The 27,525-nt window shown below is 42.2% G+C and overlaps 1 protein-coding gene across 2 annotated transcripts; it reads left to right on the top strand.

The window, feature by feature from the left end:
* Positions 1-279: 279 nt before the first annotated feature.
* On the top strand, positions 280-27,228 carry STYX (serine/threonine/tyrosine interacting protein). Of its 2 annotated transcripts, XR_008444807.1 has the most exons (12): positions 280-466; positions 16,738-16,770; positions 17,853-17,906; positions 19,781-19,878; positions 20,675-20,735; positions 22,555-22,591; positions 23,171-23,210; positions 23,287-23,337; positions 24,194-24,266; positions 24,740-24,833; positions 26,023-26,364; positions 27,060-27,228. XR_008444807.1 is itself a non-coding variant. In XM_054026947.1 (11 exons), the coding sequence occupies exons 1-11, from the start codon at positions 410-412 to the stop codon at positions 26,094-26,096; spliced, it is 672 nt and encodes a 223-aa protein (XP_053882922.1). In that variant the 5' UTR covers positions 280-409; the 3' UTR covers positions 26,097-27,228. The 2 variants fall into 2 exon arrangements, 1 of the variants encoding a protein (XP_053882922.1); XM_054026947.1 differs by having other exon boundaries at positions 26,023-27,228.
* The last annotated feature ends 297 nt before the right edge of the window (positions 27,229-27,525 follow it).

Genomic DNA, 27,525 nt, shown 5'->3' with positions numbered 1-27,525 from the left:
GTCGCTGCAGCAAGTGGCTCCTGTAGCCTGGGCACAACCAGGGGCCGCCCAGCCCAGCCCAGCCTCTCCCCGGGGCCCGAGCGCGGCAAGGCGCCCGAGGGACCAGCTGAGAGCGCGGCGCGCGCCACGGGGCCGGGGCTCGCTGGCCCCGCCCCCAACCTCGTCTTACCTCGCGAGGCCCCGCCCCCGCGCTCTGAGCAGGCCGGCCCCGCCCCCAGGCTCGCGGGAGGCGGGGCGGGGCGGGGCCGCTGCTGGAGCGGCGCCCGGCGGGCGGCCGCGGGAGGGAAGCAGCATGGCGGCCGGGTGCGAGCCGCTGAGCGCGCCGCCGCCTTCCCCTCCTGCCGCGCCCGTGGCGGGGCCCGCGGGCCCGTTGCCCGAGTAGCCAGCGCCGCCCGGAGCTCGCCCGGCCATGGAGCTCGCCCGCCCGGCCTTCCCGGCGCTGCCGCAGGCCAAGGAGGACTCCGAGGTGAGCGGCCCGGCCGCGCGCTCGGGCCTGGGCACGGGGCGTCCGCTCCCGCGCAGCGCTCCCGCTCCGCCTGAGGGGCCCGAGCGCCGCGGGATCGGCCCCCCTCCCCGGCCTGCCCCGCGGCCCTCCCGCCTCCCCACTCGCGAGACATCCCCCCTTCATCGGGGGGGCCTCCTGCCCCGGGGGGGGCGTGACCCCCATCCTCTTCCTTCCCCTTGGGACCTCGGCTGAGCCCCCCGCCCCATACAGGGGCGCTGGGACCACTAGTAGAGTGGGGGTGCTGACCCATTGACCCCCCCTCCAGCCAGGGGGTGCGGCAGCCCCCACAGGTGCCTAGGGACCCTCCCTCCCGTGCCTCCTAGTGATCGCCTTCTCTAAGGGTCACTTCTGATCCCTCTGCTGCATAAACCTGCCCCCAAGGTCCTACCTGCCCGCAGGTGACTATGGCAGCACCCCGGCCCCCCTAGGCACCCACCTCGTACCCCAGCCTGCCACTGAACATAGCGTCCTCTCCCCTCTGCTGGGATCAGGGGGACTTTCCCCCTCTCCTGCCATCTGCCCCTGCCTGTAAGGTTGCCCCTGTTTTGATAGTGCGCTGCCGGACAATTGCCTGCTACCTCACTTCTTAGACATTGAGGGGAATGGGTCACCTGGAAATCCCCTCTCCAGGTGTGTGGAATTTACTGATTGAGAGACAGTCGAAACAATGTGGAGCGCTGGGTGTTCCTTTGTTGAGGAAATATTTTTAGTATTCCAGATCGGGGACTGCCCCGCAGTTTAAGACAGGTGGCAATATCGGCTAAGGCAAAACTACTCCCTGTGTGGTGTCAAAAGAGCAAGGTCGGTTTGGGGTTTGATTTCTGAACGTGGCTTAAATCTGTAGTGCCAGTCTTGGGTACGGGTAATGTGTTTTCGTATGTTGCAAAGGCACAATTTTCCCCTTTTTGATAATGTCATATGGGTAGGGCCCTACCAAATTCACAGTCCATTTTGGTCAATTACAGAGTCATGGGATTTTAAAGATTGTAAATTTCATGATTTCAGATATTTAAATCTGAAATTTCATGGTGTTACAACTGTAGGGCTCCTGACCCAAAAGAGGGTTGTTGGGGGAGGCTGCATGGTTATTGTAAGGGGTCCCGGTATTGCCACTATTACTCCAGTGCTGCTGCTGCTGCTGGTGTCAACGCTGCCTTCAGAGCTGGGTGATGATAGAGCGGTGCCTGCTGGCCGAGAGGCCAGCACTGAAGGCAGCGCTAGCAGCAGCACAGAACTCAGGCTGGCATGTTATTGTATTGCCACCCCGACTTCTGCGCTGCTGCCTTCGAAGTTGGGCCCTCGCCACTCTCTGGCCACACAGCTCTGAAGGCAGCAGCACAGAAGTAAGGGCGAAATGTATTGGTATTGCCGCCCTTACTTCTGCACTGCTGCTGGTAGAGTGCTACCTTCAGAGCTGGTTGCCCAGCTAGGAGCTACCATTCTCTGGCCACCCAGCTCTGAAGGCCACGCAGAAATAAGGGTGGCAATACCATGCCCCCTCTACAATAATCTTGCAATCCCTCCCCCCACAACCATCTTTTGGATCAGGACCCCCAGTTTGAGAAACACTAGTCTCCCCTGTGAAATCTGTATAAAAGTACACAAAAGACCAGATTTCACAGTCTGTGACACATTTTTCATGGCTGCGAAATTTATAGGGGCCTACATATGGGGAACGCAAAATGCCACTGCGTTTATGGTTGGATGTGGATAGGGTCTGAAATCATGACAGTTTTATAAATTGCTGCATACTTTACAGATGCTAGAAATTATTACATCAGTATTGGTGGGAATTATTGTTGATTGCTTGTTTTGTGTTATGGTAAGCTATTTGCAATACCTAATTTATTATATCTATTTTCTTGTTTTGGTACTATTTCTTTAATGCCCTTTCCTTACTAGGTCTGGTAACAGTCTAAAATTTTAGACACATTCTCAAACACAAATATAATATAGTTTGTATCTGAACTCAAGTTACAAGTTGTGTTTGCAACTGACTGCAGGTAGTCAGTAGTATAGCTGTTTGTTTAAACAAGATATCTGCCCACTTTGGAGCACCCATGCATGCTACCTACAGCTGTGTCCAGAAATAGTTAACCAGAATTGTGTTTGTTTGACATTTTAAACCTCAATTTTAGCTAGCATAGTTTGAAAGGACACTGGGTAAACCGATTTTGAAAATAAATATCATTGCTAATGTTACAGCTATTTTAGTTAAAACTGAAATTATAAATCTATTTTACTTCTCACTGTTTGCATTTTTCAGTGTAGATAATGAAAACAGACTAATCCCTCATAGTTCTCATACATTAACATAATGCCGTAATGTTAGGGCTGTAAACGTGACAGGAAAAAAGTTGGAAATATTTTTTTAATTGTGAAAACACTTCTATTGATCACAGGTCTTGTAAATGTTTTTACAAAATGTAAGTTGTGTCTAACTTGCATCCCTTCAGTCCCCATTTGTGGGGAGGCGTAACGACTGTAATACCACCGATGTTAGAAAATATTTGTATAAAAGTAAAGCAAACTGACAAGGAGAAACCTTAAAATCACTTGTGATGCTATGAAGTCCAGTGCTTAAAATATGCTTTGGAAAAGTAAATTAAATTTGTCCAGTCAACAAAAACAAAACAGTTCAGTGAAAGCTGAAACTTCGTCTCTTATACACTGCCACAAGAAGGTAGATTAGTACAAGTAGTATAACAATACACCGCTTTTGAGACTCCTGTAATACTTAAAACTAGTGTGGTAGATTAAGTAACCATAAAATATCAGTTTAAAAATGATCAAGAATGTTGGGAATGTCATCTGATAGGAGCATCAGTAGCGTCACCCTGACTCACAGCGGGTACTACTTTCTGTAATGTAAAAGTTCCTATTCTAGTTCATTTCTCTCTGCATAATATCCAAGAGTGAAAATCAACAGGTAAGTTTTCTGGTAAACAATTTATTTGGGACGACCCTTTCAGGCTGCATGTTGCAGCCACTAGCCTTGGAGAAAGATGCCTTTCAGAGCTCATCACTGCCATCCTTCAATCAGCGAGAACAGGGGTTCTCAACCTTTTGCTTTCTGAGCCTCCCCCCCCCCCCCAACATGCTATAAAAACTCCATGGCCCAATTGTGCCCAAGAACTGGTTTTCTGCATAGAAAAGCCAGGGCCAGCGTTAAGGGGTAGCAACCAGGGCACTTGCCTGGGACTCCATGCCACAGGGCGCCCCGTGAAGGTGCATTGCTTAGGCTTCAGCTGTAGCTACAGGGGTTTCAGTCCCATGTGGTGGGGCTTTGGCTTTTTGCCCTGGGCCCAGCAAGTCTAATGCTGGCCCTGCTTGGTGGACTCCCTGAAATCTGCTCATGCCCCTCCCCCTCCCCGGGATCCCTGGTTGAGAACCACTGAGCTAGAAGGCTTGCATTGAGAAACACAAGGCAGCATTTACCCCTACCTGCTGGGGTGAGGTTAAGTTCATCATGGCTCAGCAGCATTTGTAGTCTGCTGCCTTCTCAGGGACTGGAACTTGTGATTGGGTCTCCCATATGAGCACACAGAGCCATTACTGGGATGGCTCACGTTTTCTCATTTTTCTTTGTATTTACTTTAATTGAATGAATTTAGTGCTCATGCAAAGGAGGAGCTCAATCACGGTCTCCAGGTAGACACAATGTAGGCAGGCAGGTGCTGTCATCCAGCTTCTGCCGCACATCTCTGCCAGCATACATCAGTCCTGGCTTGCTTTATCTCCACTGTTCCGTGCTGAGGCACCGACTGCAGTAATGCTAAATTGTGCAATGTTGTGACATGAGCTAATAAGGTCTCGGATGAGATCACTTCTTTACTGTTTTCCATGTGCACTCTGATTAGATTTTGAACCCATATTTCCAGCTCACAGCGCCATTGAGGTTCCTATCGAGAATGTGTTTATCTGTATTTTGTGCATCTTGATGCATACTGGAAATATATCACAGTTCTGGCAAAGCGCATCTGGTAGATGCTGTGAATGTGTGTTAACAATTATAAGCATTTGTTTTATTATGGATCAATAATATTGAACATGTCAAAGCCTTTTGAATAATGATTTTACATGCTCCAAAATAATTTTAAACCTTAAACTCTCATGCTCTTTCAAACCCCATCCCCCCAATCCCCATGTAATTAGTCTACATCTTATAATTATTGCTTGCCAAATTTCATTAAAAACTGCAGAAGATACACACGGGGAAAAAATGGTATAACTGTTTCTACATTCCTGTCCATAAAGGTACATTGTAAAGTACGTTAGGTCCAAAGTTCAGCCTCCTTTAACAGTTTGATTATTACTGCTTTAAACTCTTAACACTTCTTGGCGAAAACCCTCTGCTCAGATGCTGAGAAATTAAAATAAAAACCACCCATTTAGGAGCTAGGTTTTGTACTCATGTTCCCTCTGCTGGCTCTACAGCAGTAATTAATACACTGTTCCCCAGAACCAGGGTGTAATAACTGATGTTGATGAATAAAGGAAGGAATAAATAAAGAAAAATCGTAATTTCGAGAGACAAAGATAATCGGTGTTTGCCAGAAATGTAGAAAAAAGCAGTATCTATGTAATTAAAACAATGCAGACCCTTAAACATGCTTGCAGTGGTAATCACTGCTAAAATATTTTAGTTTGAAGAAAAAAAGAGTTAAGGATTTAAAATTTCCATTTTGTAGTCTTAATTTGTAGAATTTGGATTATAGTTCAGTATTTGGATGTAGGTGCCTAAAGTAAACATTCTTAATGTGGAGGTCAGTCTCTTGGTACAGTGGCTCTCAACCTTTCCAGACTACTGTACCCGTTTCAGGAGTCTGATTTGTCTTGTGTACCCCCAAGCTTCACCTGACTTAAAAACTACTTGCTTACAAAATCAGACATAAAAATACAATAGTGTCACCGCACACTAGTACTGAAAAATTGCTTACTTTCTCATTTTTACCATATAATTATAACATAAATCAATTGGAATATAAATATTGTACTTACATTTCAGTGTATCCTATAAAGCGGTATAAGCAAGTCATTATCTGTATGAAATTTTAGTTTGTACTGACTTCGTTAGTGCTTTTTATGTAGCCTGTTGTAAAACTAGGCAAATATCTAGATGAGCTGATGTACCCCATGGAAGACCTCTGCATATCCCCACCTAACCCGGGTGAGAACCATTGCCTTGGTGTATTTTGCATACTAGTTATTGCCTAAGGGCTGGTCCACACTAACCCCCCAGTTCGAACTAAGATACACAACTTCAGCTACGTGAATAATGTAGCTGAAGTCGAAGTACCTTACTTCGAACTACAAAGTACTTACCGCGGGTCCACACGCGGCAGGCAGGCTCCCCCATCGACTCCGCGTACTCCTCTCGCGGAGCAGGAGTACCGGCGTCGACGGCGAGCACTTCCGGGATCGATTTATCGCGTCTAGACAAGATGCGATAAATCGATTCCAGAAGATCGATTGCTTATCGCCGAACCCGGAGGTAAGTATAGACGTACCCTTAGTCTATTATATTATTCAATATAAAAATAATTGGGAGGACTCATTTTGTTTGTCAAACATTCGTAGCAACACTAATTTTGTGTCAGTTGTCTGTGGTTTAAAACTTTGTAATCTGTCTGTTTTACCCAGATGAATTACAACTATTTTGTGTAAACATTTAAAAATCTAAGAAAAACTGGGAACATTTTCTTAAGCTTTCACTTTTACATGAGCTGTAGATTACTGTAAAATGAAACCCAACAAAACCCATCTTAATACAAACTTTTAATACCTGATGGTCTGTGGGCACTTAAAAATAATGTTTTTATTTATTTTTTTTCTGTTAAAATGTATGATCAACATACCCAAATAAAAATCAGACAGGGAAAAGGCTTTAAAAAAAAATGCTACACAATGCTAACAAATGATACAAATTAAAAAGAAAACAAATCTTGAGCCTAATTTTGTAGGATGTCACCAAAATACATATGTCAAAGGGGGAGCATTTCACAGCTGTAGAAGCTGATAGTCCTCTCATCTGTGGTGATTAGTTTAGACCACTGGTCTCCAAACTTTTTATGCCCAAGATCACTTTTTGAATCTAAGGGCAACACAGGTTCTATCCCGCCCTTTCCCCAAAGCCCCACCCTCCTCACTCCATTCCACCCCCCCATTCCCCCCATCGCTCATTCTCCCCCACCCTCATTCACTTTCACCGGGCTGGGGTAGGGGGTTGGGGTTCAGGGTATGGGCTGGGCTGGGGCTGAAGGGTTCACAGTGTGTGAGGGAGCTCTGGGCTGAGTCTGGGGCAGGGGTTTGGTGTGCAGGAGAGGGTGAGGGATCTAAGCTCTAGGAGGGAGTTTGGGTGCAGAAGGGGGCTCCAGGCTGGGGCAGAGTGTTGGGATACAGGGTGCTGGCTCTGGGAGGGGGGTCAGGGCTGGGGCAGGGGATTGGGATGCAGGAGGGGGTATGGGGTGCTGGCTGGGGGTGTCAGGGCTGGGGTACAGGAGGGGGTATGGGGTGCTGGCTCCGGGAGGGGGCTGAGGGTAGGGTTTGGGGTGCAGGAGGGGGTATGGGGTACTGGCTCCAGGAGATGGCTCAGGGCTGGGGATTGAGGTGTGGCCTCTCACCGGGCAGCACTGACTTCCCTCGGCTCCTGGTCGGCAGCGGGTGCAGCAAGGCTAAGGCAGGCTCCCTACCTACACCGGCCCCACACTGCTCCTGGAAGGGGCCAACACGCTCCTGCTGCCCCTGGGGGGAAGGCCAGCGGGCACGTGGCTCTGAACTCTGCCCCACTCTGCAAGCACTGCCCCTGCAGCTCTCCCGGCCAATGGGAGCTGTGGGGGCGGTGCTTGCAGGCAGGAGCAGAGCATGAAGGGAGACCCCTGCCTGCAGGGCCATGCTGGCCGCCTCTGGGGGCAGCGTGGGGCCAGGGTCGGCAGTGAGCCTGCCTTAGCAGCAGCCACACTGTGCCACCAGAGATCGCAATGGACTTGGGAGATCCTCTAGGATTGACCAGTTGGTGACCACTGGTTTAGACCCTGCACCTGTGTGGAGCTCTGTTGAAGTCAGTGGGAATCCCAACAGACACAGCGGTTTACTTGCATGCAGCGGCTTCCAGGAGCATGGCCTAATCTGAAAAGTGATTGTAAAAATGACATTGTGAGGCTCCATGTTTATTATCTCATTACTGTTCAAATCGATATGCTCAGTTTACAAGAGGTGCATTTTCTAACTACAGTCCAGCAAACTCAACCTTTTTCCTAATTTGGTGTAAATAAAAACAGTTTGAAACAATCTTAGTAAAAAATCCCTTCCCCGGTGCCAGTTGCAAATGTGTTCACTTCCTTAATATTTGTGGTGTTCTCCTACTAGATCTTCATGGGTTCTCATAGTCATCCAGACAACAGAGTAGGCAAGACCTCTATTTTCATCCTGTTTAAAAAACCAAAAATTCTACTCTGATTATCTTACGTGCCTAACAGTGAGAGGCAGCACTCTGCCTTCACCCTCCATCATCTGTTACAGAATATTGCATTGATGTAATCTAGTGGTTCTGAGTTCGTGTTTGTAAATTGTTATGGGATTTCTTCCAGACTAATACAACAAGGTGGAGGAAATAGCGCACAAAACAAAGTATTTTGTTCTTGCCATCTTTCCTTCCCTTATGTACGTTTCTCCATTTTCTTTGTAGTTTCCTTTGTCTTAATTTTCTTTGTTTACTCTTTTCCTGTTTCTTGAAAGAACAAGTAAGCACGCTAGCATACTTTCTCTTTCCTATTTGTGTTCCCTCTTTCTCTTCGGTTATCTTCACCTGTTTCTGTTCTGTCTGCTGCCCCATGAATTTCCCTGTTGTTTTGCCTTGTTTTCCTATCCAATCCCCATTGTCTTCGTAGTCAATTAACTTGCTTCCCACCTCTGCTTTGGGATTCACTCTGTATTTTCAAAGGTTAAAATATTTGTATGGCAGTTTATATGCCGCACTGGAGAAGTACTCCGCAAAAATAGTTGATATATCTACAAAAAACAAACTATTAGAAGCTTTTTGTCAAATGCAGCTTCCCCACCCCGTCTCTGTGGATGTGCCTCACTCAGCTGTGCACGGATGCACTAGTTTAACCACTCCTTAGAAAGATTTGTGTGGGAGTTGTGTTCAACACCTTCTCTTGCCCAGTTCCATTCCGTATAGACAGCCTATTTGTGTCTGCTTGGTACTACCCTAGAGCAGCTCCTGTTTGTGGCTACTAAGAATTTCAATCCCTGGTAGGAAATGGAGATTAAAGAAGCACATTTTACAGTGATAGAAAAGGTGGTTGTCAGTAATATTCATACCTTTCTCTTGAATATATTTTCAGCAGCCTAACTGTGTATATCTGATTAATAGCAAAACTAAGAATCAGACTAGATGAAATTCATACAATTGGATGTTCAATCATCACTTTATTAATGCATTTTATGGCCTTTTGACAGTTGTATTTTGCACTCCTATTTAGAAGTGCCATCAGTACAACCAATTTAAGTTTTATATATGGCCCTTAATGCACAATATCACAATGTGTTATGGAGAAAGTGATTAGCTAATGAGAGAAGGAAGGTTTCAAGATAAGTACCCGTGGAAAGAATTAGAGGATGTAAGTGAACAATCATGGAGAGTTGTGGTGTGAGGACAAGATGCTAAAACTGTCAGAACAGACTAATAGTAGAAAATGAAATGAGGGAATTAGGGTAAAGTAAATGAAGGACTTTGAATGGCAGGAGGGAAACTTGGATTTGGAGGGAGAGAGGAAATTGAGAACTGTGGTTCTGCAGGGGGATGATTGTTTCCTACTTTGAGCACCACAGCAACCTAGTTAAAACATCCTGGACATGTAGAAGTTCAGAAAATTGGGATGTAGAAAGACTGCCAGAGGAAATTTCAGTAATTAAGGGGAGTCGCGAGGTTGGGAATTAAGATCTCTGGAGAAGTAGAGTCAAAGTAAAGATGGATTCTTGCTACAGTATAAAGGTAGTTCTAAAGAAGCTTATAGAGAAGTGAGATGTGGGAGGAAAAAGATTTGGGCCCAGATCCACAAAGGGACTTAGGTGCCTAAATTCTAGTTTTTAGGAACTACTGCAATCCTCAGCTGCCACCTGTAGGTGCCTAAACTCACACCAAAAATTTTTGCTTTAAAGTTCCTCTAGGTGCCTAAATTTCTGCCTTTGGGGAGGAACAGTACTGCCTCAGGCTGGAGATAGGCAACCTGCGTAATCCCTCGTGCGAACCTCAAACCAGCTGAACTTCAGCATTGCCCTTCCTATCTTGCCTGTGGGGCCCAATCAAGTATGCGTACTCAGAGCACACCTAACCCACACAAACCAGCCAAGAGATCAGAGGAGGCCTCCCTCATAACCTTCAGTCCGTTGGCTAGGGTACTCACCTGGCATGTGGGTGACCCCAATTGAGTTCCCGTCTCTGCCTGATGAGGTGACGGAATTTGAATAGGGGTTCCCCACCTCTTATGTGAGTGCCGTAACCACTGGATTGTGGGATATTCTGATGTGGGGCTCTGAATCTCTCGAAGCTCTCAATTTTTTATTCAATAATTATTCATAGGGCCAGAGAGAGAGTGAGAATGACTCCATAGTCCAGTAGGTAGGGCACTCCCCTGAAAGTTCAAACCTCACTCTTCAGGTAAAGAAGGGAAGTAAACTGACGTCTCCCACATTCTGGGTGAGTACCTCCTAACCAGTGAACAAAAGGTTAAAAAGGAGTCTGCCATCTCCTTCCCACAACCATTTTGTGTGGAGTAGGCTTGTGCCGCTGCTGCTCTGGAAAGAAATGGTGTAGGCACCTGATTGCAGGAGAGGTTTCCTGGCTGTGAATTGCAAGAAGAGAGAGATGTCTCGCTTGCAGAATGGACTTGGGCACCTAAGTCTGAGAGAGAAGTGAGGCTTAGGACACATCCCTCTCATTGGCATCTCCCATTGGCTAGCTTAGGTGGGCAGCTGCCTAGCATCTTGCCTTGTGTGCATCCTTTTCTTAGGCATCTATCTCTCCCATGTGTGGTATAGGGAGCGTTGCAGTGACTTACGTACTTTGTGGATCCCTAGGTCATGATATCAAGGATAAATTGAGATAGTAGCAATGGAGTCAGACTTTGGTGGAGCAGGGGGACTTTCCCCTAGTGACCCATATACACCATAAATATAGTCAAAATAAGACGACTTGGTTACATTTTAGAATGTGGACAGGACAAGACTTAACCCTCTCCTGTAATTGGATTAAAGCTTTGGACATGCCCAAGGATCCCATCCCATCACAGACCCATCCACACTGCAAACTGTAACCTAGTCAGGGGGACAACTGTAATATAACCAGATTTTCTGACTTGGGTTGTAGTTATAGTGCTTGATGGACCTCGGGACACTTATTTAGTCTCCAGAGATCCAGTAGTATGAGATTACTGTATAGCCAGGGGATAGAAGGATCAAAGTAAATTCAGCAGAATGTATGATTGCATACTTTCTGCATAAAAGTGAGACTTAAGCTAGCAATGACACAGCCGAAGGAGAAAGATCAACCAAGGGTAAGAGCAGAGTCTTGGAGTACTTCTAAACTTCTTACAAGAAATGAAAAAAGTTTAGATAAGAGGATGCTGAAGATGGATTCTTGTTTGGGGAGCAATCAATATTGCCACACAGAGATCCAGTAGGATAAGTAGAGGGATCTGTCCTGAGAGGTGAGGGGTGTCATCAACCAGCTGGAGAAGACCCTTGTCTCAGTATGGTGAAAGGTTCAGAAGTCTAGAAGGGGTCAAGGAGATTTCACTGAGTTGTTGTAAAATAACCATTATTCACAGCAGTAAAGGCTTCTCAAAAGGGGATGAGGAGTGGTTCTGTGTGGCAGGGAAAGAGCCATTGCAGGTGGGAGTGACTGATGGCAGTGATATAAGGGGGAAAGGTAGGGGCTTGAGGCAACAGATGAAGTTCAAAGGGGGATCTAATAGGTGTTCTTCATAAAAGAGAGAGATGCAAGATGACATTTTCTGCTAACACTACATCATTTCATAAACTTACACATACATAATCCACAAGGTCATACATTTTATTAAACTAGTATTCCTAATTCTACAATTTGGCCAAACACGTTCCTCACACAGGCAAAGAGAGTTTGTCCATCAGTTCTCTGGTTATTAATATTAAATATAGAAGTCAGTGTTCCAGCTTGTGTGTTAATAGCTATCCCTTGCTTCAGAACATCAGATTCTCTCTTGGTTAATGCTTAAATATAAAGTTGGCTTATTACATTACACACCAGGTTTTCCACCACTTTCTGGAGCTTGTGCCTCTCATCCAGAATACAAAGTGTTTCATAGGCCACCAGTGTTCCTAACCATAATCATGAGCAGGCACAATTTTTTGACTGCAACAGGACCAGAAAAGATGAATCTTTATGGATTGCTTGCTCCTCAGCCAGAACTGAGCTCCAGTAAAGACTGAATCACATGCAGTGTGGTTGTATGCGCTCATAGGCCTTAGCTATCAAAGCAAACGTGTACCATTTCGGTGACGTATTGTCACGGTGCATACGCACGTGTGAGTATTTGCACTTTTTCATACATGATGGTTTTTAATGGTGTATGTGCTGTTTAGTATAAGATAAATCCAGGCAGACAGCAGACACTGTTTAAAACTCCCTCACATTCTTCACTCTACACTGAGCCATTAACTGGGGGTCTTGGGGGGACACATGTGCAGGATTGATGTTGTATATTCATTTTAGTTCTTTCACAACTCCTGAAAGTCCCCCTAGATTCTCTCTGAACAGCTGTGCCTGTGAGCCACAATCCAGTTTGGGATAGCCGGTTATAGATGAACAATACCTCTTTGCATGGCTTTTTTTGATCACTTTTGCATGGCACTCTTCAGTTTGGTGATTTACAAACCATAGCTAGGAACGATTTCATCTGGTGCTGAGTTACATTCACTACTTGGGTATAATCTGCCACATGGTTAACAAATCTTAGCAGTATTACTGTATCCAGTTGGCATGTCTTAGTAGAGTTTGTTTTCATAACAAAATTCCCACGTTCTGTCTGATCTGAGAGGAGATGCTTACTATTGTTTGTCTGCTGGGTATCTCAGGCAGTATGCAAAGAGCATTGTCACTCTGGAGAAAATACTGATGATGGGATGAATTCCTTGGTGTGAGACATCTGCCAGGGCTTAATCTAGACAAAGATATTTTCATATACTTTCTGTACAGCAACTGAATAATCTTGTATTGTTGAGTGCAAAAGCCATGAAAAACTATCATTAAACCACCAGAATAATAATTGCATTTTATTTTAGAATCTTCTAGTAACTAATCTTGTGCTTTTGGGTAAAGGAAGCACTTAATCTGAGAGAGCATCTTTCTGATACCTACTGTCCAAAAGAGATACCAGTGGAGAATGGCTTTTGTACCCAGGGTGGATAAAAATCAATGATTTAAAAAAAAATTTTTTTAAATCAGATTTTTTTATTTAAATTGGATTTTTCTGATAAAATGCTTTTTGAGGAAAAAACCTATCTAAAGGTAGTTTTAATTAAGATTACCTTATAGCTCAAAGGCAGAGAGTCCTGTGGCACCTTTAAGACTAAGGCCTTGGCTACACTCAGGACTTCACAGTGCTGCCTCGGCAACGTTATGAAGCACGAGTGTAGTCGCGCCACCAGCGCTGTATGTACTCGACCTCTCCAAGGGGAGTAGCTTGCAGTGCTGCGAGCGAGCATGCAGCACTGCAGGCACTGATTACACTGACACTTTTCAGCGCTGTACTCGCTGCGCTCGGGGGGAAAGGGCTTTTTCACACCCCTGAGCGCAGCAAATTGCAGCGCTGTGCAGCGCCAGTGTAGCCAAGGCCTAATAGATTTTTACAGATCCAGACTAACGCGGCTACCCCTCTGATACTTATAGCTCAAAGATGCTGTTAAAGAAAAAAATCAAGAATACATAACGTTGTTTTAGTTAAATAAAACAGTTTAAATGTCTGTTTGGTGGTGATCTCCTCCTAATACAGCATGGCAAGAAAATCCTTCAAATATTAATGACTCATCTGTTGAATTGGAGATAATTCACCTCCCCAAATGACTTCATAAATATCTGCTTCAATTACCGTTGGTAAATGAAATAATCAAACAATCATTCATTTTCTGATATAGTTGTAAAACTAATCTGAAAAGTTTTCAAAATAAATCACTTCAAAAATGTATAGTGTGTCCCTTCTAAAAATGAAACCTACATCTATCTCTGAATTGTGAAGAATATGTATAACCAACAAGAATGCACTTTTATGTAGACATGATTAAATCGAGTCTTCCTGACTAGTGATTTAAATCAAATCCTCCCTGTTTGTACCCGTAAGACTTTCCAAAGACATTGGAGACTGATGTCTGGAGAGCACATGGAGACATTTTTCTCCATTCAGAATATCTTCAGGTCATCCCTAATTTTCTTTCCCTGGACTGTGTATGGCTAATTGCTGCCTGCTTTTCTTGCACAACTACATTTTCTGCCACAGGATTTGGCCCCTATTATGATTTGTGCCTGCTTTCTTGTTTATGCTCTGTTTAAGTATTTCCACAAAAAAGTGGTTTTTTTGTCCCTAAGAAAAGAAAATTAGAAAGCAGTAGGACTCAGTCTTGCCTAAATATAACTGGTTGTATATTTAATGTTGTAATCCTTTAGACCAAACTTCTAACAAGGGTATGCACTCTCAGTATGCATTTTCACCATATTTTAAATTAAGACTGTATCTTATAAACTTGACAATACAAGGCAACCAAACAAACAGTGTTTATCAAAACGCACAAGTGTGTTTGTACAACAGGTTCCCAGGACACCAAGAGCATACATAAATCATAGGCCTTGTCTATATGGATAGTTAGAACAAAGGGAAAGCCTTTGTGGATGTTCTCATTTTGGTTTCAATCAGGTTTATTTCCGATTAGCTTAAATTGATTACAAACAGGTTTAATTTAAACTGAGATAAGAATACACAGAGGGCTTTCACTGGTTTAACTAAACTAGGGCAAATTTGTGTGTGGGCAAATTTAAAAAAGGGGAGGTTCTTTTCAATCAGCCTAGATATCAAAGGAAAGATATTGGTTATCAATATGTCCACACTTTCACACACTTTTAACTATCCAAAGTACTAATAATAAACTCTCTCCAAATTCCATTTCCAAACAAATATAAGACTAGTACAATCAGTGAGGCAAGACTTAGAAAGCCGTAAGACTCGTTTTCTTTTCCTAAGGACAAAGCCCATCTTTTTGTGTAAATAAGAAATCCTTAAGCTGATCACCAATTGTTCAAAACAAAGGACGCAATCAACTAAAAATCATTTCTCTCATAGAATTTACCTTCTATTACAAGTAATGCATGATTAGTGTAACTGGAAGATAACTTTTAAAAGTTAACTAATGTATTTACTTTGTGCATTTGGCAGTGTTTTCTGTGTAATCAATTTCACTGCAATCCATTTTCTGTGTTTGTGTAGTTTTTTCACACAGTAATAGAGAGAATTTTTCTTAAAATGTGGTTCCATATTTTAATTTGAATTGAACTTTCCTCAAATGCTGCCCCAGATTCAATTCTGCAATCCAGAGGCTTAGGGAAAATTTTTTACTTTGATACCAAAATCCTATATAATCCTACTAAATATCATTTAGTCAGTAAAGCCTCACTGGGTACCTATTTTTGTTTTAAGACATGTATCTAAATGAGGGAGGTGATATATTACGATGTTAACAGTATTTATGGCTTCCTCAAATTCCTAGAATTGGCCATACTGTGATTTTGGGACCTGAAGCTACTACTCCCACTTCTGAAATCTAGGGGTTACATTCCATAATTCATTCCTTGCAATATAAACTGCTACCGTAACCCTGACACTTCAAGTCACAGTCAGCAGTTGTCCAATAAGTATGTTTTTATATAACCTCTTAATTTTCTAAGGGGATGGTGGGAAGGGAAAAAGGGATATCAGCAGAGCCCTGGAAGGGCAAATGGGAAGAATTCATATAAATTTAACAAAGGAACTATTAATGCCTCTGTGGAAGGCGGATTGAGGAAATCTTATGTAAATACACACACGCTGTGGAAAACTAAGCAGGTGTGCTTATCACCCTGATCTCTTTGCATATATGTTTTATTCCTTTGCCCTCCCCCCATTGCCTTTTTAGATTGTAAATTCTTTTTGTTGGTAGAATACCTACCATAAGGGGACCTTGATCCTGATTAGGCCCTAAAGTATTAACCAGTAACTGGAGGAGAGCAGGAGATAATTAACATGGGATAGGGAATGAATGAGTGAACAGCAGGAAGGGGCAGTGGATTGTCAGGGAGGAAACGAATAGGAGTGGGACAGACGGTGTTTATAGGTTGTAAACCTCAGCTCTGGCAGTTGTTCTGTAAGGTGCCAAAAACAAACAAACAAACAAAAAAAACCGTGTGGGCGTTTGGAATGCTGGTTCTAGCATCTAGAATGTGCAGGTGGATTGAGGGGATGGTACAAAATGAGCCAAGGCAGGCTGCTCTGTAGTGGACCTTGCACTGGCCACAAAAACACTTTGAAGGGATTGTGATGGTGCAGGAGTCGGACATGCTAACTAATAGGAATATTCAGGTCCTTCTGGCAGGGAGGTGTGCATACAAACCCATCCAATTGTCTAGGATAAAGAAAAATAGAAATGCCTTTTTTGTGACTTACCAGTACTCTGCAGTGGAATTGGCAAACTGTTAATATAAAATCAGTTTCTGGAATTGTCAAAGCTTAATATCAGGTGATGGATTATATGGTGGTACTTGCAAGATTTCTGTTGATGCATACCTTTGCCTATGTTATAGCCATAGAAACATCCCCTTTACCAGAATTTTGTATCCCCCAGGGCTAATGCAGAAAACTGTTTAGAGACAGGTTAGGCTTGATCCACTCATCATGAAAAGTTTGAATTTCACTGGTCCCTTTGGTTGGAATTCTGCTAGTGAGTCCAACAACTTTCTTTGCTCTGATGGTTCATTTTGACCCAAGATGCATTTAGTAGCAGATTATGAAATGGCAGCCAGCTGGCTTAATTTAGAAAATCCATATTCCAGCAATCCGACTATTTCACAATGTGCTTGTTTGTTTTGGTTGCTAGCTTTTTTTTTTTGCACATTCCCTATTGTGTGCGTGTGTGTATGTGTATATATATATTTATTTTATTTTTTAAAGGATTGGACCTATCCCATGAGACGAGAGATGCAGGTATGACACTTTAATTTGTTCATTGGAGCCAAAACCCAGTGGCTCATTCAGTAAGTACGTGGCGTTGCCAAACGAAAGACTTGACTTCAAAACTAACCACAGGCTCTTAAATAGCAGTCTGGCAGTATTCCAGCACATATGCCTCCTGGGGGAGGGTGCATGCTGCATTGTTCTTGAATTCCCCACCCCTAGTGGTTAGCATAGAGTAGTTACAGTATATAGCAGGAGGATGCTAGCAATCTCTTTTGCTGGACATGTGTTGTGTTCTACTGGAGGTTTACGTATGAAGGAAGGGATTTTTTTTTAATGGGGGAAGAGGAATGAGGAGAGAAGAGTGGACAGTCTAGAATAAAGGCTGACTGGGATCAGTGTTGCAAACATAAAGTTAAAAAACACTATTAATTGGGAATCTTGGACTCTCTCCCAATACCTGAAATATACAGTATTTTGCCTTCATGTACGTGTTAGAGCCTGGGAATTACAAATAGACTAGAACTTTGCTTCTGACTTAAATTCATTCAGAAGCAGGTGTTCTCCAATAGCAGCCTTTGGGGAACTTAAGTGTTAGTACATGACCTTTCAGCCAAATCCTTGCATAAAATAAAGATCTTCAGACATGCCTGAAAGTGAGATTGAATGGAGGGGGGATAACTGGATACAAATTAATCATTTGTTACTAACTGTCATATAAAGTGAAATGACTTATTGCATATGTAAACTGCACATAAGTGAGCTTTTGGAATACCTAAGATAACTTGCCTTCACCCCAGCTCACAATTCCACTGAAACCCACTATTTAAAAAAGGGCTGGATAAGGTGTGGCAATCTAACGAACTTTGCCCATATAAAGGATTTAATTTCTCTTTCAAAAATAAGAGTCTCTTCTTATGGATCACATTTCTCTTACTTTGCAAAACCTTTTTTCCTAGCCCTGTTATAAATGACGCTTGATAACATGTCCCTCACAACATGATAAATTACTTATTTCCATGGCCACAGTTGGAGCTGAGAGCCCAATGCATTTTTAACTACGTTTTTTGAGTTGATGTTTAATGTTGTTGTTGTTTTTTTTCCCCCTGTAGGAAATTTTACCTGGGTTATTTTTAGGCCCATATTCTTCAGCTATGAAAAGCAAGGTATGGTTTTCAGAATCTTCTCCTCTAAGTAAAGTTCTAGCAAAATTGCTCTTGGCACATTGTTAACATTGTTATTGTGAAAAAGTAAATTGCAGACAGTTAATATTTACACAACTCTCTGAAGTCTTTCATATGAGCTCAGTATAAAGGACACAAGGTAAATGAGGGAATATCTTTTATTGGACCATCTTCTATTTTTGAGCTACACAGAGCTCTTCCTCGGGTCTGGGGAAAGTACTCGGGGGATACGCCTACACAGCAAAGAAACACCTGCGGCTGGCCCGTGCTATCTGACTCAGCTTTCTGGACTCAGGCTGGAGTCTACACAGCAATGAAACAGCCCCTCACAGGGCAGCTGCAGGTGTTTCTTTGCTGTGTAGATACCCAGTGTCACAGCTAAATACGTGGTCGAACAGACAGATTAGCATATAGTCTAAGAGGGACCGTTAACGGTCCACTTCACCTTGAATGGTCCCTTAGCATATATTCTATCTGTTCCACCTTGTATTTAGCTGTGACATTGAGTACCTTTCCCAGACCCGAGGAGGAGCCTGTGTAGTTTGAAAGCTTGTCTCTCTCGCCAACAGAAATTAGTCCAATAAGATATTACTTCACCCACCTTGTCCCTCTAATACCCTGGGACCAACACGGCTACAACAACTCAGTACGAATGACGTATTGTCCATTTCTTTTATTACCTGCTATGGTTTGTCAGATTTGCAAACTCAAAAGATGTGTTCACTTGGGCAGGATGAAGGTAATCTGGGGCTATAGGAACACTATGACATGAGGTTCCCTGGCCTGTGCCGTGATCCCACTCGTCCCAGAGCAGTGAGTCTTGGAATTGGCACCCCATTCTGATACATGGGGCAGTTCAATTCACACCTTTCAGCTGTTATTTCAAGCTGTCTGCAGACTCAGGTAGACACCTTTGTATCTGGTGCACCCAGTTCATGTTTGAGTTTTCCTTGACAATCATGAGAGCACAAAGCTTATTTTGAAACAAATGAAAGCTGAGTCTCATGTAATCACATGCCTAGGATGTTAACTCCTGAAGTCAGACCCTGAACTCCGCTACAGTGATTTATTCACTTGCCTCTGCCATATACTACTACCCTACTCACTCCAGACAAAAGAATCTGTAATACTAGATTGTATAAACAAGTATTCAGTGACTTCCCCTAAAGGTGATGAGCATTTATCAGTGATTTCACCATAATTAACAAAATCTGAGTTTATAGATTGTGGCAAGCAGATATTTCTGTGAATGCTCCTTTGTACTTTGTTCAGAAAATGGATATTGGGCCATTGACAGTTATTTCTCTGTTAGTGTTATAACCATAAATCAGATCAGTCAATATAATATTTATGTAGTGTGAACTAAGATAAGTGGCTGGTGTTCCGTTTGAACATATCCCAGAGGCAGAGAAAAGGTTTGCAAAATTACATTATATAGTTTAGAAATATCACTTCTCGCCTGTTACGGACTGGTTCCATCAAGATTCAGTGTTAGCAGTAATATTACCACATGGCACGTGAACTTGAGAGAGATTTCAGAGAAGTTGAAGGGTGTGCTGGGGGTGGGGAAACCATTTTTTAAATCCCCTCTCTGCTGGGTGCTTTTTTATCCCTGCTGCTAGGAGCATTCTTCATATAACCCTACATTTGATAAAACAGTTCTCTTTATCTGAATATTTGGAGGTCTAGTCTTAAATGTATTCACTTTTCATATACTTGCCTGATAACCCCAATCTAACATTTCACATTGATCATAATTTAAGGATAGTGTTATTTTTTATTATAACTCTAAATATGCTACAATAAAAAACATATCTGTTCTTTAAAAATCTTACCTAAATTCTTATCTTTTGCAGCTACCTATACTTCAGAAACATGGAATAACCCATGTAATATGCATACGGCAAAATATTGAAGCAAATTTTATTAAACCAAACTTCCAACAGTTATTTAGGTAAGAAATGAACATAATAGCATTCTGAAAAATAAAACCATATTGAAGATCTTATTTTGAAAAGCTATGCTTTAATTATATTGAATGGGATTTTTAAAGGTGTTTTCCTTATTGCTAGCATGGTCCTCTCAAGTAATCGTGTTATGTTTATATTGTTTGAAAAATCTCACTAAAATAAACAAGGTTGTGTCAGATAATCTCGACAATGAGTATTTGTCCCACCACGCCACAAAATACTTTGTGGTATGCCAGACAAACACTCAGAGTCTCCAACTGTCTTCCAATTACTGATCTGTCAGTTCTGGGTATAGTTTGTTTAAGTAAGTTGAAACCCTGCTGCAATAACTGATTCAAAGACAATATTGCAGTCTTTTTGTGGCATACAGGGCCCCCAGAAGAGAGTTCAGGTACAATTTAACATCTTGGGAATATGGAATAGCTGTTAAGCTGCATTATATATAAATTCATAGCCACCTTGGTTCTCTGCATCTTTGAGAACCCCTTCCTAAGGGGTTTCGCACTGCATTTTGGATCTCATCCTTCCAGCTGAGAACTGGATAGGATCCTTCAGATTCAGTCAGAACCTTTTCACGGCCTACAAGGGTGCTACATTCCCCATAGTCCTGGAAATGAGACAGGAAAATGAGGCTAGGTCTCTTATATGGCATTGTACAACTTTTTATGCACTTTTCTGAGTGACATTGTTGCAAAGCTATCTTCCAGATTTACTGTACCCATTAAAGAAAAGGCAATATATAATACTGTTGTATGCTCACAGTAACTGTTTTAATTTCAGGTATTTAGTCTTGGATATTGCAGATAATCCAGTTGAAAATATAATACGATTTTTCCCTATGGTAAGTATTTTGGTCAGTCAGTTTGAGTGGATTGTGAATGGAGCAGTTCATAGTCAGATTTTCCAAAGTGACTAGTAATTTTGGGTGTTGCAGTTTTTCAGTGCCTAACTTGAAACATCTTATAATGGATTCTATTCCTGGCTCTGCCATTGTCCTGCTTACTAACCTTGATCAAGTCAGTTTCACCTCTGTGCTTCACTTTCCCCATCTGCGGAACTGGGACAATGATACTGACCTCCTCTGTAAAGCACTTTAAGATCCGCTGATGAATAGTACTAATAAGAGAGAGGTGGTGGTATTATTATTTTATTATTCGTGCTTGATTTTCAGTGGGTGCTCATCACTTTCTGGAAAGCAGGCCCATTTAAGGTATACCAAGATGTGTACCCAGAATTACTAGATATTTTGGAAAACCTTGGTTTCTAAGAATCAGCCCTATAATTTTTTCCTTACAGCAAATGTTAGTACAAGTCAGTTTAAAAAATGAAAGGAAACTGGATGGTGCAGAATTTCAATTTGTTTTCTGGAAGCATATCGTAATCTACTTTAAAGGACTTAAAAGGCAATTTTCATAATAAAAAAATTCATTTTAATACCTAGTTACACTCTAGAACATTAAACAGAAAAATGTGGTTAAAGAAATGCTGAGCCTCAATTTGTACACTTTGGGTTGTTTTTGAGAGAATTGAAGCATTTTATGAGAATTCCCCCCAAATTAAGTTGGAGGGGAGGGAAATCACATCTGGCCTTGCATCTTACAATAGTCCCAGTGTTTCCATAGTGTGGACCACATAAGTCTGTTTCCTGGGGCCACCTCCTTCCTAATCATTAATCCATATTTGATCACAGAGCAGTGTGTTGACGTGGATGGTAACACGGTAGAGGTGTGTACTTTCAACAGTCAAACACAGTAACACTTTGTCCCCTCTCTTTGAGGGGAGAAATCATTCACTTTTTGTTCATTTCCTCTACTTGCCTCACTCTTGACTCCTTCAATGTACTACTCTGCAGCTACTTGCCTTCTCCCCATTCCCCTGCCCATGCTGCCGGGCTGCCTGGTCCTTTTTCTGCCCTGTTCCTTGTAACTGTTTTACCCTGGATATGCCTTTCCTACCGATGGCGGTCGACCGCCAGGATGGCTCGTTTGCTCTCCTATGTAGCAGTGACCCAAAAAAGAGAGGTCTCATTTCCAGCTGCATATGAAGGTTACTGGGCTCTTCTATGCAGTGAAGAGACGAGAGCTTGAACAGCAGCTGGAAACCAGGAAGAGCTAGCACTATTTGGTGACCCAGAGAGCTCTTTAGACCACGCAGCCCATGTTGTAGGTTGATTAATAGAAACCTACAAAATAGATTTGAAAAGGTGGCTTTTTACAGTAGATATACCGACAGCAATGTAATTCTTCGTAAGTACTTTATTGTGACCCAGATTATATTTGTGTTGGGTATTTTGCTTTTCATCTGTTCATTTCTGGATAGCATAGGCTGTTTGCATTGAATTGTCATGAAGTATCTTGGGGTCATGTTGGGATTATAAATAACAAACTTTGTTTGTGGTAATGCTTAACTAAAATGTGTTTAATTTCTGATAATTAAAAACTTTTCTTTCTATCTCAAAATTCTCATTATAAAGCCCCTAATTTGTATGTAGAACAGTTAAGTGACATATTAGCATGTCAAAATCTTGACTCTTTACATACTAACTAATGATGTTTGGTGTGAAAACTCTTCCGTTTTTAAATGTAAAAATGGTGTTAGTATTTACAGCTCTAGTTGGAACTGCGTGTCTTCATGTAACCAACTCACTCTTTTCCCTATAGACGAAAGAATTTATTGATGGAAGTTTACAAACTGGAGGTAAACTTGGATTCACTTTTTCTTTGATTTACCTAATATCCTAATAGTTGTTACAAAGCTTTAAAAATCCACTTGCTTAGTTGTGTGTATCTGGACATAAATATTTGTAACTGTCAAGTACTGAAGTGGGGATTTCCCAAATGTTTCGGTTTCTTGGCTGACTGGTGCTTGTCATTTTGCATGCTCATGAACCTGGTAGTGGAACTAGTCTTAACATTACATTTTAATATAGGCCCAATACAAACTATTCTCCTTCCCTTCCCCCCAAACTTGGATAACCAATCTATTCCTAGAGCAGTCTGTACACTGCAGATTCGATTGTGTTCTGGAAACTAATACAGGTTCATATGCTTAGGGTTTTGTTTTTAAATGTAGGGCCTCGCTCCTATACTAGGATCCACGCTAACAGGATCCCGGTTAGTGATCTAGAGTGAAGTAAAACAAAATTTGTAAGACGCTAACCTATTACTCTTTAGAAAATACCTTGCTGTTGCATAGATGTGGTTAAGGTGAAAAGCTGGTAAACTTGGGAGAGAATAATTTTTACCCATCTGTACAAGTAATTCTCTCTCTTCTCAGGAAAAGTTCTTGTCCATGGAAATGCAGGGATTTCTAGAAGGTAGGAACCTTTCCCTTTTTTCTTTTGTTTTTATATGCAGTATGTTTTTTTTTCTAAATAGTTTGTTTCTTTTCAGTGCTGCCTTAGTTATTGCATACATTATGGAAACATTTGGGGTGAAGTACAGGTAAGAACAGTACATTTAAACTGAGTTGTAATTTAGTTGTCTTAAGTTATCCGTAGAAATTGAAATACGTTTAATTTAAAAAATACTTATGGGACATTGGTCCATTTGCAGTTTAGGATAACTGCCACCTTCCCAACCAAGTACTTAATTGTAAATGTAAAGTAATAATTTAACTTTGAAAATTCTTTATAATATTACTCAGGGATGTACACCCTGTGGCTTCAGGGCTTAAGCCAATCTTTAACTCTCGGGGATTGAGAGGAGACTTTTCCCTTTGGGCAGGTTATCCCCTGATTGTCTGCTGCAGGGTTGTTTTCAGCTTCCTCTGAAGCAGTTGGAGACAGGATACTGGACTAGATGGACCACTAGTCTGATCCAGTGTAGCAATGCCCATGTTCTTGCCTGCTGTAATAGTCCCTTGGGGCCTTCGCCACCCAGTGCAGTTTAGAGATGCTGTGCCTTGAGACCAACCTTGTGGCCCTAGGCAAGGGGGAGCCTAAAGGTATTTAATAAAATATAAAAAATAGGTCTCTCTCGTTTATAAAATCTCATAGAACTGGAAGGGACCCCAAAAGGTCATCGTGTCCAGCCACCTGCCTTCACTAGCAGGACCAAGTACTGATTTTGCCCCAGATCCCTAAGTGGCCCCTTCAAGGATTGAACTCACAACCCTGGGTTTAGCAGGCCAATGCTCAAACCACTGAGCTATCCCTTCCTCCCAAAGCCAACTCCTACACCCCCAAGCTAGTTTAGGTACAGAAGGGCTAGTTCTAACGGGCTTTTTAAAGAAAAATGTTTCAGTAGCAATAGATTGGTGTAGCTAGAGATGACTACAGAGATCTTTTTTCTCGTTAAGGGATGCATTTACTTACGTTCAAGAAAGAAGATTCTGTATTAATCCTAATGCTGGATTTGTCCATCAACTTCAGGTAACATTTTTTCCTGATTATAACTTAAAGCACGTGGCTTCCTTTCCAGCCAGTTATGTATATACTTATGCAACTAAAAATCAATGTTTCTCAAGTGATTTAAAATTAAACTAATTAGTATGTTTGTTGACATACTCTGACACTCATTTATCTGGAACTATGGGGGGTGGAGGAGAAGAGAGCTGTCACTTTAATCAGTTACCAGAATCAAACTTTGAAAAAAGCAACTTCGGACATGAGTAAAGAAATGAAAATCTGTTGTTTCATACTAATTAACCCAAGAAAGAAAAAATGGGGCTAACGAGATGGATGTGTTCCAATAAGCTTAACTCGTTGTTTACTAAACGTCTTCATTCCCATAAACCTTTCTCTGACCTTTGCCCTACGCAGCTTTCTCTCTTAGTCCTGTGTCTCCTTACTTTGCAAAGGGCCATGCATACCCAGTAGCAATATGTCCTTATTTTTTTTTTTAGGAATATGAAGCCATCTATCTAGCAAAATTAACTATCCAGATGATGTCACCACTGCAGCTGGAGAGATCACTCTCTGTTCCACCTGGTACTACAGGTGAGAAGTCTCTTCTGTTCTGTGTAACTACTCTCTCCTTTCCTAAGGACAGTGATGTGGCTTGGTTTTGTGAAGTGATTTCCATTGGCAACAATGGTCAGGCTTACTTGTGCAGTGCATCTGTTTCTCTCTGGGTGGAAAATGACTTCAGTTGGTATATAGGGGTTACTTGCAATCTTGTGTTTAGGATGGAGTATTCAAAATGCGCCACTTCCCCGATATGCTGGAGAAAGGGTGGCTTTGTGGCAAGCATCCTCAGAACCTGCTGAAAGCTCTAAGCTACATGGATCCAGACTGGGGGGGCAGCCAATAATCCGAGCATAGTCCATGCCTAAAGCTAAGGCACCTCTGCTTGGAAGGGAGGATTTTGTTGTGTTTCAATTGAGAGAGCTGTGCACTTTTAAAATGTTACCTTCAGTTTCCCTCCCTCACGTTGTCCCAACAGCGGCCTCTGGTCAGGCAAGGAGCACATGCTGTGATGACAAAAGGGTGAGGCTTTAATAGCCCACGCCCACTGCACATACTCAGATATGATTTCTCAGTTGCTTAGGCCTGGTCTATACTGCGGGGGGATCGATCTAAGTTACGCAATTTCAGCTACATGGATAACGTAGCTGAAGTTGACGTACTTAAATCGACTTACCGCGGTGTCTTCACCACAGTGAGTTGACTGCTGCCATTCCCCCGTCTACTCCGCCTGCCCCTCTCACAGCGGTGGAGTACAGGAGTTGACGGGAGAGCGCTCGGGAATCGATTTATCGCGTCTAGACTAGACGCGCTAAATCAACCCCCGCTGGATCGATCGCTGCCCGCCGATCCGGCGGGTAGTGTAGACCTACCCTTAATTCTTTAACTTCTCCTTTAATAAAGACTGAATTTGAGCTGCTTGCTGTAGCCATGTACGGTAACAAAGTGCACTTGGAATGTTTCACAGTGGAAAAATGTTTCACTTTGTTACATCTCCTATAACCCAAATGGCTGAACATTTGAGGTGTGGGGGGAGGACGACTAGTCAGAGACCAAGCACGGAAAGCTTCACCCCACAAGGTGAAAGTTTTGGAAGGCTGAGTATGTGCAGATTTGAGTTTCTAATGCAAACTGTCTTGGGATCTTAATCCTAGTAGGTGCTTATAACAACTGACTTCTTAAAGCATATTCTCTAATCTTCTTTTTTTCCCCCCCTTTTTAGGAAGTTTGAAGCGAACACATGAGGATGAGGACGAATTTGGAAATATGCAAGTGGCAGCAGCACAGAATGGGTGATGTAGGGCACCACTATTCATAGAGATTGTGAATTCCTGCACGTGGAAGTGAAGAAAACTAGAAAAGATAAATTAACACAAAACAATGAACACACCCGAGCTTCTTTTCAAATACATGTTGCTTCCAGATGTAAATCTGCCTCTGCAACACACTAAGCAACATTTTAATATGTTGGACTTCTTGAATGAATAGATGGCACTGATTGTTTTACTCCTTTTTTACACTTTACAGTTTTATTCTATACCAAGATTTTTGGACTTGCAAAGAGGTATTATTGCAATAATGCACTTTTCATACTTGAAATTTCTTTATTTGTATGATATAAAGTTATTACTTTAAACAAAATGCAAGCTGGGGGGATTTGTTTATAAAGTTATTTGTGTAATTTATAACAAGAGACTTTAGTAAAGAAAAGTTTGCTAAAATTCACTGTGTTCTAAGTATATATTGCAACTTAGTAACTCCACTTTTGGAAACATACAAAAAGTGGAAATAGATCCTGTTTTTACAAACGTCCATATACCTTCTGCTGTTAGCAGTTGAAACCTCCCCAATTATCTGAACAGCATTGACTCACTATCTTCACAATAAAACCCCATTATGTATCCATTTATCTTCAAATACACTGGCTACACTCTTGTTAGTCTTTGAGAAGAGGAAATACTGATCTAGAAACCTCCATTAGTATGATGCAAGCTAATCTAATAACTGTATCTGGTTAGAGTAAATTATTAAATAAAAGGGTCATGTGTTAAACTAACCAACGGGGAAACCACCATCTCAACTTGATGTATACTAGGACTGAAATCTTTCTATTAGCAAGCAGGAATCAGTAAGTTTCAGACTAAGGTTTTGGCAAACTTAGTTGTTAAGTCAGGCAATAGTTGGTGTAACAAATCAAAAATAGAACCATTGCCTACCAACTCATTTCCAATGCCTTTCCCGTGTATTGTATCAAACAAGGGAACCATGGGACAAGTAGCGGTGAAAGCATACTGCAAGACCGTAGCCTGGCTGACTGAATGGAGGAACACTGACATTTCACTCAAACACCAGCGAGTGTCTCTGCCATTGAAGATAAGATCTATGCACCTCCAAAAGGTTAAAATTAATAAATTCTGTTTAAAAAACACTTAGCTGTGCAACCTTGATTTTTCTCAAGCATTCAAGTCCAGAATTGCCAAGGGTTTTCACACAGTCTTAACGCCTATCTCCTTATTTCATCAGTTACCTCTCAATTTTCTGCAACTCTATGTATGCCATCTGTTTGTATGTCAACCAGGCCATGAAACAAAAGATGTGAATGAAAAAATAGTTCCTTTAGAGCCCGGCCTTCCTTACTGAGCACCATAAAAGGTGGTAGAAAAATAACTAGAGTATTTCTTAGAAATAGCATGTTCACGTAATTAGACTGTGTCCTTATTCATAA

Source organism: Malaclemys terrapin, chromosome 4, assembly GCF_027887155.1.
Source record: "Malaclemys terrapin pileata isolate rMalTer1 chromosome 4, rMalTer1.hap1, whole genome shotgun sequence".
In the NCBI taxonomy this organism is placed as follows: domain Eukaryota; kingdom Metazoa; phylum Chordata; order Testudines; family Emydidae; genus Malaclemys; species Malaclemys terrapin.
This window is presented reverse-complemented; position numbering and strand designations above follow the sequence as displayed.